We start from the raw sequence: 15,114 nt of genomic DNA on the forward strand, positions 1-15,114 counted from the left end.
CTGCCTCACAATCACACAGCTAAACACATTCACACCTGCTTCACAATCACACAGCAAAACACATTCACACCTGCCTCACAATCACACAGCAAAACACATTCACACCTGCTTCACAATCACACAGCCAAACACATTCACACCTGCTTCACAATCACACAGCAAAACACATTCACACCTGCTTCACAATCACACAGCCAAACACATTCACACCTGCTTCACAATCACACAGCCAAACACATTCACACCTGCTTCACAATCACACAGCCAGACACATTCACACCTGCTTCACAATCACACAGCCAAACACATTCACACCTGCTTCACAATCACACAGCCAAACACATTCACACCTGCTTCACAATCACACATCAAAACACATTCACACCTGCTTCACAATCACACATCAAAACACATTCACACCTGCTTCACAATCACACATCAAAACACATTCACACCTGCTTCACAATCACACAGCTAAACACATTCACACCTGCCTCACAATCACACAGCCAAACACATTCACACCTGCTTCACAATCACACAGCTAAACACATTCACACCTGCCTCACAATCACACAGCCAAACACATTCACACCTGCTTCACAATCACACAGCCAAACACATTCACACCTGCCTCACAATCACACAGCCAAACACATTCACACCTGCTTCACAATCACACAGCCAAACACATTCACACCTGCTTCACAATCACACAGCCAAACACATTCACACCTGCTTCACAATCACACAGCCAAACACATTCACACCTGCTTCACAATCACACAGCCAAACACATTCACACCTGCTTCACAATCACACAGCAAAACACATTCACACCTGCTTCACAATCACACAGCCAAACACGTTCACACCTGCTTCACAATCACACAGCCAAACACATTCACACCTGCTTCACAATCACACAGCCAAACACATTCACACCTGCTTCACAATCACACAGCCAAACACATTCACACCTGCTTCACAATCACACAGCTAAACACATTCACACCTGCTTCACAATCACACAGCTAAACACATTCACACCTGCTTCACAATCACACAGCCAAACACATTCACACCTGCTTCACAATCACACAGCCAAACACATTCACACCTGCTTCACAATCACACAGCCAAACACATCCACACCTGCTTCACAATCACACAGCCAAACACATTCACACCTGCTTCACAATCACACAGCCAAACACATCCACACCTGCTTCACAATCACACAGCCAGACACATTCACACCTGCTTCACAATCACACAGCCAAACACATTCACACCTGCTTCACAATCACACAGCAAAACACATTCACACCTGCTTCACAATCACACAGCAAAACACATTCACACCTGCTTCACAATCACACAGCCAAACACATTCACACCTGCCTCACAATCACACAGCAAAACACATTCACACCTGCTTCACAATCACACAGCCAAACACATCCACACCTGCTTCACAATCACACAGCCAGACACATTCACACCTGCTTCACAATCACACAGCTAAACACATTCACACCTGCTTCACAATCACACAGCCAAACACATTCACACCTGCTTCACAATCACACAGCCAAACACGTTCACACCTGCTTCACAATCACACAGCCAAACACATTCACACCTGCTTCACAATCACACAGCCAAACACATTCACACCTGCTTCACAATCACACAGCCAAACACATTCACACCTGCTTCACAATCACACAGCTAAACACATTCACACCTGCTTCACAATCACACAGCTAAACACATTCACACCTGCTTCACAATCACACAGCCAAACACATTCACACCTGCTTCACAATCACACAGCCAAACACATTCACACCTGCTTCACAATCACACAGCCAAACACATCCACACCTGCTTCACAATCACACAGCCAAACACATTCACACCTGCTTCACAATCACACAGCCAAACACATCCACACCTGCTTCACAATCACACAGCCAGACACATTCACACCTGCTTCACAATCACACAGCCAAACACATTCACACCTGCTTCACAATCACACAGCAAAACACATTCACACCTGCTTCACAATCACACAGCAAAACACATTCACACCTGCTTCACAATCACACAGCCAAACACATTCACACCTGCCTCACAATCACACAGCAAAACACATTCACACCTGCTTCACAATCACACAGCCAAACACATCCACACCTGCTTCACAATCACACAGCCAGACACATTCACACCTGCTTCACAATCACACAGCTAAACACATTCACACCTGCTTCACAATCACACAGCCAAACACATTCACACCTGCCTCACAATCACACAGCAAAACACATTCACACCTGGGAGATTCACTCAGATCTGCTGACTGCCCATTTTCAACACTCTCCATAAACCCCAATGGGTTCCGGGATTCACAAGGCTGCTTAAAGGAACACTCTGCCCATTTTCAACCAGCTTTGTATCATTAGAACATCAGTAGTATATCAGAAGACTGTAAACTGTTTTGAAGTCTGTCATTTCATTTGACAGTTATTGAGTGTTAAAGTGTGGACCAGTGACATCACTGGTCCACACTAACTCCAATGAATAACTCATTAACTCAAATCAACTCTCAATAACTGTCAAACTAGATGAATGACAGAATGTTTGACAGTTATTGAGAGTTGATTTGAGTTAATGAGTTAGGGTTAGTCTGTCAAATTAAATGACAGACTTCAAAACAGTTTACAGTTTTCTGATATACTACTGATGTTCTAATGATACAAAGGTGGTTGGAAATGGGCGGAGTGTTCCTTTAAGATATGGGATATATTTGGAAATAGTTTTACATTCATGTGCATTGCCTTGCCTGTAGCATTTTATTGTATTACCACTGACTTCAGTACTGAAGTACGAAGTAAGTCAGGACTCCACAGCTGAAGTCAACCGTGTTTCAGCTGTGGTTCAGCTGGCATGAGGAGATGACAGCATTTTCAATTTTGGGTGAACTACTCTTTTAAAAGTAACAAGCGGCTACACAGAAGCTTCAACTAGTGTAACGGAATCACGAACAAATAGTTACCATTTGAGAAAAGTGTCATCTACTCGTACAGAATCATTGATACCCCCCAAAATTGCAGTGCATTTAAAGAACATTCGGTACTTTGTTGATACAATTATTACAGTTGCAGATTAGATACTCGATATGTTAGATATCGAATGAACTGCAGGTACTGCTTTTTCCCAAAACACAGCATTTTAGAACAGAAGTCTTGAAATGTCAACATTCTTCCTAGACATCGACATTTTATTGTGTGTATTATATTCTACTGTTGCTGATTTCCCCCCCCCCCCCCCCATTTTCTCCCCAATTATATTATACTTGGCCAATTTATCCCCATGCTGGTTTGGCTGCCCCGGTCGTTGCTCCGCCCTCTGCCAATCTGGGGGAGAGCCGAGACTAGCACCACGCTTCCTCCGACACAGTTGCCAGCCGCAGGGGGAGCTTCACCGGTAGGACGTAGCACGTGGGAGGATCACGCTATTCCCACCAGTTACTTCCCACCCCAACCAGGCGCCCCAACCGGCCAGAGGAGGCGCTGTGTGCAGCAACCAGGACACATACCCCCAATCCGGCTTCCCACCCTCAGGCACAGGCCAATCGTGCCTGTATGGACGCCCGACCAAGCCGGCGGTAACACGTGGATACGAACCTGTGACCCTCGTGTTGGTAGGCAGGGAACGTACCGCTACGCCACCCGGACGCCCTGCTGTGGCTCATTTAAGAGATGTTGACATGTCTGATGTATGCCATTATTAGATAGACACAGCGTCACCTGACCATGCTGCCGTGGTTTGTGTGTGTCCAGGTTTGAGAAGATGGCCAGTGGGATGTACATGGGGGAGCTGGTGCGCCTCATCCTGGTCAAGATGGCCAAAGAAGGCCTGCTGTTTGAGGGGCGGATCACACCGGAGCTGCTGACCAAGGGAAAGATGGAAACAAAGCATGTTTCAGCTATCGAAAAGTGAGTGGACCTTCTCTCCTGGTATGCTCGGAGGATCTAAGGCTGGTGGAGTCGGCAGGTTAGGATACACTATGTAGATTAAGTAGGCTGTTATCCTGCTAAACCCTGCTTTTGGGTGTTCACTGATGTTTGTTCTATATCAGGGGTTTTCTAAGTCTGAGACCATAGGCGATTCTAGACCTTCCAAACAGGTGTTGCACCACCCAGAAGTCAATATTACTCTGGTAGGGGGGTCTCGGGATAAAGAAATTTTGTAAATTTTAAAATAAAATGCATTAATCTGGGGCACTCTGAGAGCAAAATGAAGAGGCTAGTAGATATGAAGAACTACACACACCACATTAATATCCTCTTCACTATGCTGTGGCTTTACAGTGATGAAAAAAGAATTGTCTCCTTATATAGCCTATTCTATCTGCATGATAGTGTTTCCCAACCACTGAACCGTGGCCCACCGGTGGTCCTCAGAGCACCATCTAGTGGGCTCCTAAAGCAGGTGTTTGCAGTCAACTTCCTGGACCCCAGGAAGAGTAGTCTCACCTTGGTGCAGACTAATGGGGATCCACAATAAACAATAAACAATAAACAATAAACAATAAACTACTTGAAATGAATATGTGGCAGTCAAAATCTATTTGTGGTGCTCAAAATCTATTGTGGTGTACCTCCACAAATAGATAACTGTATAGGAGACACTGAATGCTATAGTAGGATATGACAACACATTCTGAACAGGGCACTCTCAGTGCTCTCAGTGAGACTTCCCCTGTATAAATAAAAGGTAAAAAAAAAAAAAAAAATCATCTGGCCACTAGGGGTTGCACGTGCAGCCAGTGCACCAACGTATAATTGCGCATGTCTGAGACTGTGGGATCCCCCCCCCCCCCGTCCCCCCCGGACACAGGTTGGAAAAAGGAGCCGCCCTCACTCAACTCTATGGTATCATGATTTTGTTATTTGATCTCATAGACACTCAACAATTGAGCCAAGATAGCCTGATATTTCTGTTTGACATACTTCAGACTACACCAAATACATACAAAGGTCTGTCTGAAGGCATTTATTTGCTTCTGACTCTGGTAAAGTGGGAAAAACTGTCAAATTCCCCCAAACTACTGTATCTCTGAACCAAATCGCACACATTTAGGCTATTCTATAAGATCTCCTTTTAATAACTAATATAATATTTTTACATTTCCATTCACTGAGCCTGCCCTGAAACTGCTTGGAGGCCCGCCTCCCACTTTGAACACCTGTGTTCTATATCATTCTGTTCTAGGTTGATCTTTGATCAGTTAGATCTATAGGCTCATATATAATAATACACAAGAGAACAAATTGCATAATGTGCTATGTATTATATGGTGCTGTCTGTTGTCTCACAAAACTATAATTTTGCATAAAATGTATAAAATAATTAATTAGAATAAATAAAATAATACTTGTTTTCAGCTTCATGAATTTAGTATTTAGTATTATAGTTATTATATATTTCTAGAATGGGTTTCTAAAAATGTCAAGGGGTCAAGGGTCATGACTCATGAAACGTGACCATTTCACATTTCTGATGTTTTTTATGGGCTTTTCACAATACCGACTTATAGAAAAAAAGCAGAAGGGCACCTCGAGAGCGCAGACATCCGCCAGGTTTCCTGCTATTATTGCTTATTGGTGAGTCAGAACCACTCCAAAAGCCAGTCCCCAGAATTGTCAAATCAAATCATCGACATACTACTATGACCCGCCTCTCAACCTGCGCCGAACGGGTTCAGTTCGACTTTAAGAAAAAGGAGAGAGAAAAAAACACCCAAATTGCAGGTCGGCTCCACTGTCTTCCTGCAACAGGGGGAGTAAGGTCTCTACACTGAGAAACTCTTCCCGTTTCAGGAGTAAGGAGGGTCTGAAGAAGTGCATGGAGATCTTGACGCGGCTCGGCGTGGAGCCTTCTGATGAGGACTGCCTGGCCGTGCAGCACGTGTGCACCATCGTTTCCTTCCGCTCAGCTAACCTGATCGCCGCGACGCTGGGCGGGATCCTCGGCCGCCTCAAGGACAACAAAGGAGTCGCACGCCTTCGCACCACTGTGGGCATCGACGGCTCGCTCTACAAGATGCACCCGCAGTGAGTATCATCCTCATTATCATCACACTATAAACAAGATGCACCCACAGTATCATCCTCATTATCATCACACTATAAACAAGATGCACCCGCAGTATCATCCTCATTATCATCACACTATAAACAAGATGCACCCGCAGTATCATCCTCATTATCATCACACTATAAACAAGATGCACCCACAGTATCATCCTCATTATCATCACACTATAAACAAGATGCACCCACAGTATCATCCTCATTATCATCACACTATAAACAAGATGCACCCACAGTATCATCCTCATTATCATCACACTATAAACAAGATGCACCCGCAGTATCATCCTCATTATCATCACACTATAAACAAGATGCACCCACAGTATCATCCTCATTATCATCACACTATAAACAAGATGCACCCACAGTATCATCCTCATTATCATCACACTATAAACAAGATGCACCCACAGTATCATCCTCATTATCATCACACTATAAACAAGATGCACCCACAGTATCATCCTCATTATCATCACACTATAAACAAGATGCACCCACAGTATCATCCTCATTATCATCACACTATAAACAAGATGCACCCACAGTATCATCCTCATTATCATCACACTATAAACAAGATGCACCCGCAGTATCATCCTCATTATCATCACACTATAAACAAGATGCACCCACAGTATCATCCTCATTATCATCACACTATAAACAAGATGCACCCACAGTATCATCCTCATTATCATCACACTATAAACAAGATGCACCCACAGTATCATCCTCATTATCATCACACTATAAACAAGATGCACCCACAGTATCATCCTCATTATCATCACACTATAAACAAGATGCACCCACAGTATCATCCTCATTATCATCACACTATAAACAAGATGCACCCACAGTATCATCCTCATTATCATCACACTATAAACAAGATGCACCCACAGTATCATCCTCATTATCATCACACTATAAACAAGATGCACCCGCAGTGAGTATCATCCTCATTATCATCACACTATAAACAAGATGCACCCGCAGTGAGTATCATCCTCATTATCATCACACTATAAACAAGATGCACCCGCAGTGAGTATCATCCTCATTAATATCACACTATAAACAAGATGCACCCGCAGTGAGTATCATCCTCATTATCATCACACTATAAACAAGATGCACCCGCAGTATCATCCTCATTATCATCACACTATAAACAAGATGCACCCGCAGTGAGTATCATCCTCATTATCATCACACTATAAACAAGATGCACCCACAGTATCATCCTCATTATCATCACACTATAAACAAGATGCACCCGCAGTATCATCCTCATTATCATCACACTATAAACAAGATGCACCCGCAGTGAGTATCATCCTCATTATCATCACACTATAAAAAAAGATGCACCCGCAGTATCATCCTCATTATCATCACACTATAAACAAGATGCACCCGCAGTATCATCCTCATTATCATCACACTATAAACAAGATGCACCCGCAGTGAGTATCATCCTCATTATCATCACACTATAAACAAGATGCACCCGCAGTGAGTATCATCCTCATTATCATCACACTATAAACAAGATGCACCCGCAGTGAGTATCATCCTCATTATCATCACACTATAAACAAGATGCACCCGCAGTATCATCCTCATTATCATCACACTATAAACAAGATGCACCCGCAGTATCATCCTCATTATCATCACACTATAAACAAGATGCACCCGCAGTATCATCCTCATTATCATCACACTATAAACAAGATGCACCCACAGTATCATCCTCATTATCATCACACTATAAACAAGATGCACCCACAGTATCATCCTCATTATCATCACACTATAAACAAGATGCGCCCACAGTATCATCCTCATTATCATCACACTATAAACAAGATGCACCCACAGTATCATCCTCATTATCATCACACTATAAACAAGATGCACCCACAGTATCATCCTCATTATCATCACACTATAAACAAGATGCACCCACAGTATCATCCTCATTATCATCACACTATAAACAAGATGCACCCACAGTATCATCCTCATTATCATCACACTATAAACAAGATGCACCCACAGTATCATCCTCATTATCATCATACTATAAAGCAAGGAATCTCTGTGAGTCTGTCTGTCTGTCTATGTTGTGTGTGTGTCTGTCTGTCTGTCTGTCTGTCTGACGTCCCTTAAATGAATGTCTAGGGTAAAAAGGTGTAACATAAGTCCAGGAAAAAGGGAAATAGGCTGAATTAAAGTGTACCAAAACAATTATTTATTTTAACAAAGGTTGGTTCAAATAAGGACTCACAGTGACGTCAGGGTGGCCAAAGCCCAATCAGTTTACCTACAAATAAAATAAACTAGACTATAAACAAAAAGACAAAGCTACTCCTCCTTAAACTTAGAAAAAAACAGGAGAAAAGGGGGAGTAAAGAAAAGGGCGAAACACCCCTACAGGGCTTCCTTAAATATTAACAATCAGTAAACAGGAATCAACAATGAATCAACAGAAATCAATAACAAGACTAAGTAGGCCAGTGATTGTGTGCATGAAAAAGTAGTTAGGCTACATCTAACAAAAGGCCAAGAACCATTATGCTAAAGCAAGGCCAATGAGAGTAACTTCAGACAAAGTTACATGCTAATGGAAATAGCTAAGAATAGCTGCAGCTCTGCTGTAGCTAATGGGGATCTTAACTAAAGACAAAGGGCCACAAAAAGAGCGATTAAAGTTAGCTGAAAGTAGCGAAAAGCTAATACAAAAGAGCTAATGCAAAAAGGCTTGAAGAGAGCAAGGAGGGTGGAGAGCCAGTGTTAAGCACGCAAAGCGCTCCACTAACACTGACCCACAGTGCCATCTTGGAACACTGGAGCTTATGTAGGGCATGCAGGTCTGAAGCAGCCAATCAGCAGCGACGACTCAGCCAATCGGCGTTGATTGCCAAACAGGTGAGGACCAGGTGAGGTGGGCTCCTCACCTGAATCACTGCAGCAGAGGGGCGTGTCTGGGACATAGGAAAAGAAACAGAGCCACACACCAAACCAAGGCCAGGCTTTGGTACAGAGGCTGTAACACCCCATCACATACAGTGCTGTGGGTAGAACGCTAAATTGAACGTTACAATAGGCATAAGCCAGAAGTGTAACATTATAAAAATAAATAAGACAGACGGCCGTAACAGTCTGTCTGTCTGTCTGTGTGTCTGTCTGTGTGTCTGTCTGTCTGTCTGTCTGTGTGTGTGTGTGTGTGTGTGTGTGTGTGTGTGTGTGTGTGTGTGTGTGTGTGTGTCTGTCTGTGAAAATATTTGATTTTCACTTCCACGCTGAGGAGGACACGCTGGCACGTGGGTGTTGACGGTGAAAAGGAGGACATGTTGGTGTGGTGGCTGCTTCCTTTAGTTTCGGCTGCAGCCCATCTGTCTCGCCTGCTTTGGCGCACGTCACGTGAAAAAAGGGGCGAAGCCGAACATAATAATACATAATCGCATATGTAGACTGACCGGCACAGGTCAGTCCGATCAGCGGAAAATATGCCATTTCCCGGCCGATCAATCGGTTCATCTCTAATTATCACGATACTTAAGTCACGACACAATATTATCACGATACTTAAGTCACGATACAATATCATCACGATACGTTAAGTCATGACACAATATTATCACGATACTTAAATCACGATACAATATCGTCACGATACTTAAGTCACGATACAATATTATCACGATACAATGTCGTCACGATACTTAAGTCACGATACAGTATCGTCACGATACTTAAGTCACGATACAATATTATCGCGATACATCACAATACGATATTATTGCGATTTTTAAAAGTGCAATACTTACCGTCCGTGTGTCGATACAATATTGCCACGCAGAATATTGCGATACTCTGCTGTGTCGATTCCCGCCCCACCCCACCCCTAATGTCTTGTCGTCTTCCCCTCTGAACAGTTACGCCCGACGTCTCCACAAGACAGTGCGCCGTCTGGTGCCCGACTCCGACGTGCGCTTCTTGCTGTCGGAGAGCGGGAGCTCCAAAGGCGCGGCCATGGTGACGGCCGTGGCCTACCGCCTGGCCGACCAGGCCCGGCAGATCGAGCAGACGCTGGCAGAGTTCCGGCTGAGCAAGGCCCAGCTGCTGGAGGTGAAGAAGCGGATGCGGACGGAGATCGAACGAGGCCTGAGCAAAGACACCCACAAGGACGCCACGGTCAAAATGTTGCCCACCTTCGTGCGCAGCACACCCGATGGAACAGGTGACAGGAGGAGGGGAGGGAGGCAGCACACCTGGTGGAACAGGTGACAGGAGGGGAGGGATTTATTTGTTTTTATCGCTTAAAAGGGACAGTACACCCCAAAATAACAAACATATAACTAAGAGGTCGCTCTGTGGGTCATGTTGGTTGCTTGGTCCACAAACATTTCTCCACCCTTTTCCCCACCCCCACAGTTTTCGATCTAATTTGGCATGGAGGTGTGTGTGTGTGTGTGTGGGTGTGTGTGTGTGTGTGTGTGTGTGTGTGTGTGTGTGTGTGTGTGTTCGTGCCCTTTTGGCCAAACGGGGCCGGTGGGGGCAAATTTTGAAAAGCAGTGCGGCAGAGGCAGAGGGTGTGCTGACGCGCTATCCTGCATATTGCAAATTCGCACTTGTTTATATAAATTTTGTTTTAGATGTTTGTTTTCTGCAGTAGTGTGTCAGACTGCTCTTTATCATTTTGATCTGTGACCAATCAATTGTATTATGCTCATTTCCATAAAAAAAACAACGCCACAGGAATGGTAGTGGAAGTGGAACAGTACTCTAAGTTAGAGTTGCTGTCACAATACTTCGGATGGGTACCTTTAGGTGAGGTTCGTTATTTTAATAAGTTCTACAGTTTGCATGTCAATTTCCATACATGAAGCAGCGTGTGTCTTGAACATACATGAAGCAGCGTCTTGAACATACATGAAGCAGCGTGTGTCTTGAACATACATGAAGCAGCGTGTGTCTTGAACATACATGAAGCAGCGTGTGTCTTGAACATACATGAAGCAGCGTGTGTCTTGAACATACATGAAGCAGCGTGTGTCTTGAACATACATGAAGCAGCGTGTGTCTTGAATATACATGAAGCAGCGTGTGTCTTGCCTGGCAGCCGCCGTCCAGAAGCACAGTTGCATTATAAGATCAAAGGTGGCGAGTGCAAGTGGACCACATTGTTAACACATTCACTGCCAGCCGTTTTTTCAATACTGTAGGTAGGTTCTGCCAAGGTTTTTTTTTGAGGATTCTGGCTCATCTTTCAAGAGCCGAGGATTCTTTTCTGCTAAGATTTTGTGAACACAAATGATCTCAAAAGAACTAATAGAATGTGTGCTTTCTCTGTCTAAAAGAGTTAGTTTGTAGAGTTAGTAGTTATGTAGGCATTAGCAGTAGAATACAGCATGGTTTCAGCGTCTGAAAATTTATTCTGAGATAAATGGCTTTTTGTGAAATTCGATAGAACAGTCACTTTAACCATTTATTTTTGGCGTAAGACGTCAGACATCTAAACATTAGTTTTGAACAGTAATTTCCTCCATAGCAGCAGGAAACCCCCCTCTCCTTCAAACTCCTCCCTCCGTGGGTGTGTCTCTAGTGGCTTTGCAGCGTTTGTCACAAGCGAGGCTCTGCCTGTCTGTGCTGCCTGGCTGCTGGCGGCTGCTCTTTGGGCGAGTCTGCATGAGTCGTTTCGGTTGTGAGCTCAGCTGCAATGAAGCTGCGTGCGATGGTGGGCTTTCTGCCGGTGTTTCAAAGTGTGTTGCACGCATAATCTATTGTGCAAATTTGCAATCCCCCACCGCCAGCTCCCAGCGCGATAATGCGCGAAAGCGAAAGCGTTTTCGCCAATCCATTTTACAGTATGAGAGAATGGTTTCCTCGCGCGTTCCCCTGCAGTTTTGGCTCGGCTTTTTCTGGAGAGCACTGTCTGTCGCCACTTAGTGGGTCGGTGGAATGGTTTGTACACCTTCGGTGGCTCCAATATTTTAATAGGAGACGTGGGGGGCGTTGATCCACGTCCCACCGTCAAAATTTTTTTTTTTTTTTTTTTGACGAGTCAACTCGTCATTGGCAGTCAACCGTTGGATTTTTTTTGACGAGTCAACTCGTCAATGGCAGTGAACGTGTTAAACAGTGGTAAATATTTTATAGAAGTGCCTGTTATATTTATATATATTTATATATTATATATTTATATATATTTATATATTATATATTTATATATATTTATATTCATTATGTTTCCTAAGTTTTCCTAAGTTTCTTCTCCAAGGCAAATTACAGAATTACAAGGGATGCTTTGGGGGAGCTTGGCAAATTCTTGGGGTAGCTCAAATGCCCGCTAGTGCCCCCTTGCTGCCGACGCACCTGATCAGACAACATTTCATACTAAAATATGAGCAAATATACTTATCAAACAGAGAGAACTAGAAATGAAAGGCCTGTCTCTAATATAAGCCTGCTTCAATAAAAGGCCAGCTACCCTCAGCTGAGCTAAATATCATCAACTCTTTATTGACAGACACATAAGGTCCAATAAGAAGACACACAAGCAAAAAACACTACATTTAAAACACAAAAAATAAAACAATCAGAACACTAAAGTAAGGCACTATACCAGTGTTTCCAAATGCACGATTGGTATTTCACACTACTGAAACTGGGTTGAGTCAGCAGCATGATAATCAAATTATGAGATACATTCAAACGACAAATAAACTTAAACGTCAGATTTCTCAGAAGAGCATGAAAAGTGCACACTCCTACTTCACAAAACAATTGACTGGCACTCGAAGATCTGGGTTTTCTAAGTAGAACCCTCATACAATCATTATAAGCAACCTGCAGCTTTTTAATGCTTGTCTGCTTATATTTTACCCACAAGGCCCGGGGCCAATATTAGAGGAAATACAGTATTTTGTAGTTATTATTGGACATCTTGAGCCCCACCCCTCTACCTTACCTACGCCAGCATTTTAGACAATGTAAACGCCGATATTTTTAAATAGTATGTATTGAGGAGCATTGCTTCTTCTATAATCAAGCTCTTCGAATGGCGATAGTTTTGAGTTTTGTCGGTTCTTCAGCTAACGAGGCCTTTCTCTTGTCCTGACACAGAGAATGGGGATTTCCTGGCTCTGGACCTTGGCGGGACAAACTTCCGTGTGCTTCTGGTCAAGATCCGCAGCGGCAAGAGGCGAACAGTCGAGATGCACAACAAAATCTACGCCATCCCCATAGAAGTCATGCAGGGCACAGGGGAAGAGGTAACACCATCTCCCATAGAAGCCATGCAGGGCACAGGGGAAGAGGTAACACCATCTCCCATAGAAGTCATGCAGGTCACAGGGGAAGAGGTAACACCATCTCCCATAGAAGTCATGCAGGGCACAGGGGAAGAGGTAACACCATCTCCCATAGAAGTCATGCAGGTCACAGGAGAAGAGGTAACACCATCTCCCATAGAAGTCATGCAGGTCACAGGAGAAGAGGTAACACCATCTCCCATAGAAGTCACACAGGGCACAGGAGAAGAGGTAACACCATCTCCCATAGAAGTCATGCAGGTCACAGGAGAAGAGGTAACACCATCTCCCATAGAAGTCATGCAGGTCACAGGAGAAGAGGTAACACCATCTCCCATAGAAGTCACACAGGGCACAGGAGAAGAGGTAACACCATCTCCCATAGAAGTCATGCAGGTCACAGGAGAAGAGGTAACACCATCTCCCATAGAAGTCATGCAGGTCACAGGGGAAGAGGTAACACCATCTCCCATAGAAGTCATGCAGGGCACAGGGGAAGAGGTAACACCATCTCCCATAGAAGCCATGCAGGGCACAGGAGAAGAGGTAACACCATCTCCCATAGAAGTCATGCAGGTCACAGGAGAAGAGGTAACACCATCTCCCATAGAAGTCATGCAGGGCACAGGGGAAGAGGTAACACCATCTCCCATAGAAGTCATGCAGGTCACAGGAGAAGAGGTAACACCATCTCCCATAGAAGTCATGCAGGTCACAGGAGAAGAGGTAACACCATCTCCCATAGAAGTCATGCAGGTCACAGGGGAAGAGGTAACACCATCTCCCATAGAAGTCATGCAGGGCACAGGAGAAGAGGTAACACCATCTCCCATAGAAGTCATGCAGGTCACAGGAGAAGAGGTAACACCATCTCCCATAGAAGTCATGCAGGGCACAGGAGAAGAGGTAACACCATCTCCCATAGAAGTCACGCAGGGCACAGGGGAAGAGGTAACACCATCTCCCATAGAAGTCACGCAGGTCACAGGAGAAGAGGTAACACCATCTCCCATAGAAGTCATGCAGGGCACAGGGGAAGAGGTAACACCAGACCAATAATGAACCTTAGTGAACAACAGCCATGTGGATTCTCAGTTTTCTTTTTCCCTTCTCAATGGGAGTTCATTTCATGGGGACATACTTTGCGAAAGAATCAAAATGTCCAAATGAAAACGTTCAAATATAAATACTTCTATCTCACCATAAAAACTATGCACTGACACTGTTAAAGGAGGTGTGGGTGTAAGATCTACTTGCCCTATCGGATGTGCTCGGGGGTAAATGTGTGTTATTAGCGTACATAAGTGTACCTAGCATAAAGTGTATTTTTAAGGCTCATGTTTATGTAAAAAATTTGAATGTATTAACGTTCCCGAATGTCTGATAATAGTAGTTTAGCTTGTTATCTAATCTAAAGCTGTCGGACATTTTGGGCATGTTAATCCCACGTACAACCAATCACAATGCTTGAGCGAGTCGATCTTGTAGGCGAGCAGATTTTACACCCACAGAGGCTTTGCGATTTTCAACCCGGTTTGTATCATTATAATCTCGGGAATATAAGCAGTGCTTACCTTCTCTATGGGCTCTATCTTCCGACAGGCGCTATCCCC

At 44.0% G+C, this 15,114-nt stretch overlaps 1 protein-coding gene across 1 annotated transcript in view; it reads left to right on the forward strand.

Moving 5' to 3' along the window:
* LOC310775265 (hexokinase-1-like) overlaps positions 1-15,114 on the forward strand; it is an 80,568-nt gene that overhangs the window by 44,512 nt on the left and 20,942 nt on the right. Inside the window, exons 8-11 of the mRNA XM_083635395.1 lie at positions 3,855-4,010; positions 5,898-6,131; positions 10,124-10,428; positions 13,314-13,462. Of these exons, the coding sequence (XP_083491521.1) occupies positions 3,855-4,010; positions 5,898-6,131; positions 10,124-10,428; positions 13,314-13,462 (844 nt within the window). The remainder of the gene's footprint in view (positions 1-3,854; positions 4,011-5,897; positions 6,132-10,123; positions 10,429-13,313; positions 13,463-15,114) is intronic.

The sequence above is a fragment of the Poromitra crassiceps genome, assembly GCF_964638095.1.
Source record: "Poromitra crassiceps genome assembly, chromosome: 4".
Lineage (NCBI taxonomy): Eukaryota > Metazoa > Chordata > Actinopteri > Beryciformes > Melamphaidae > Poromitra > Poromitra crassiceps.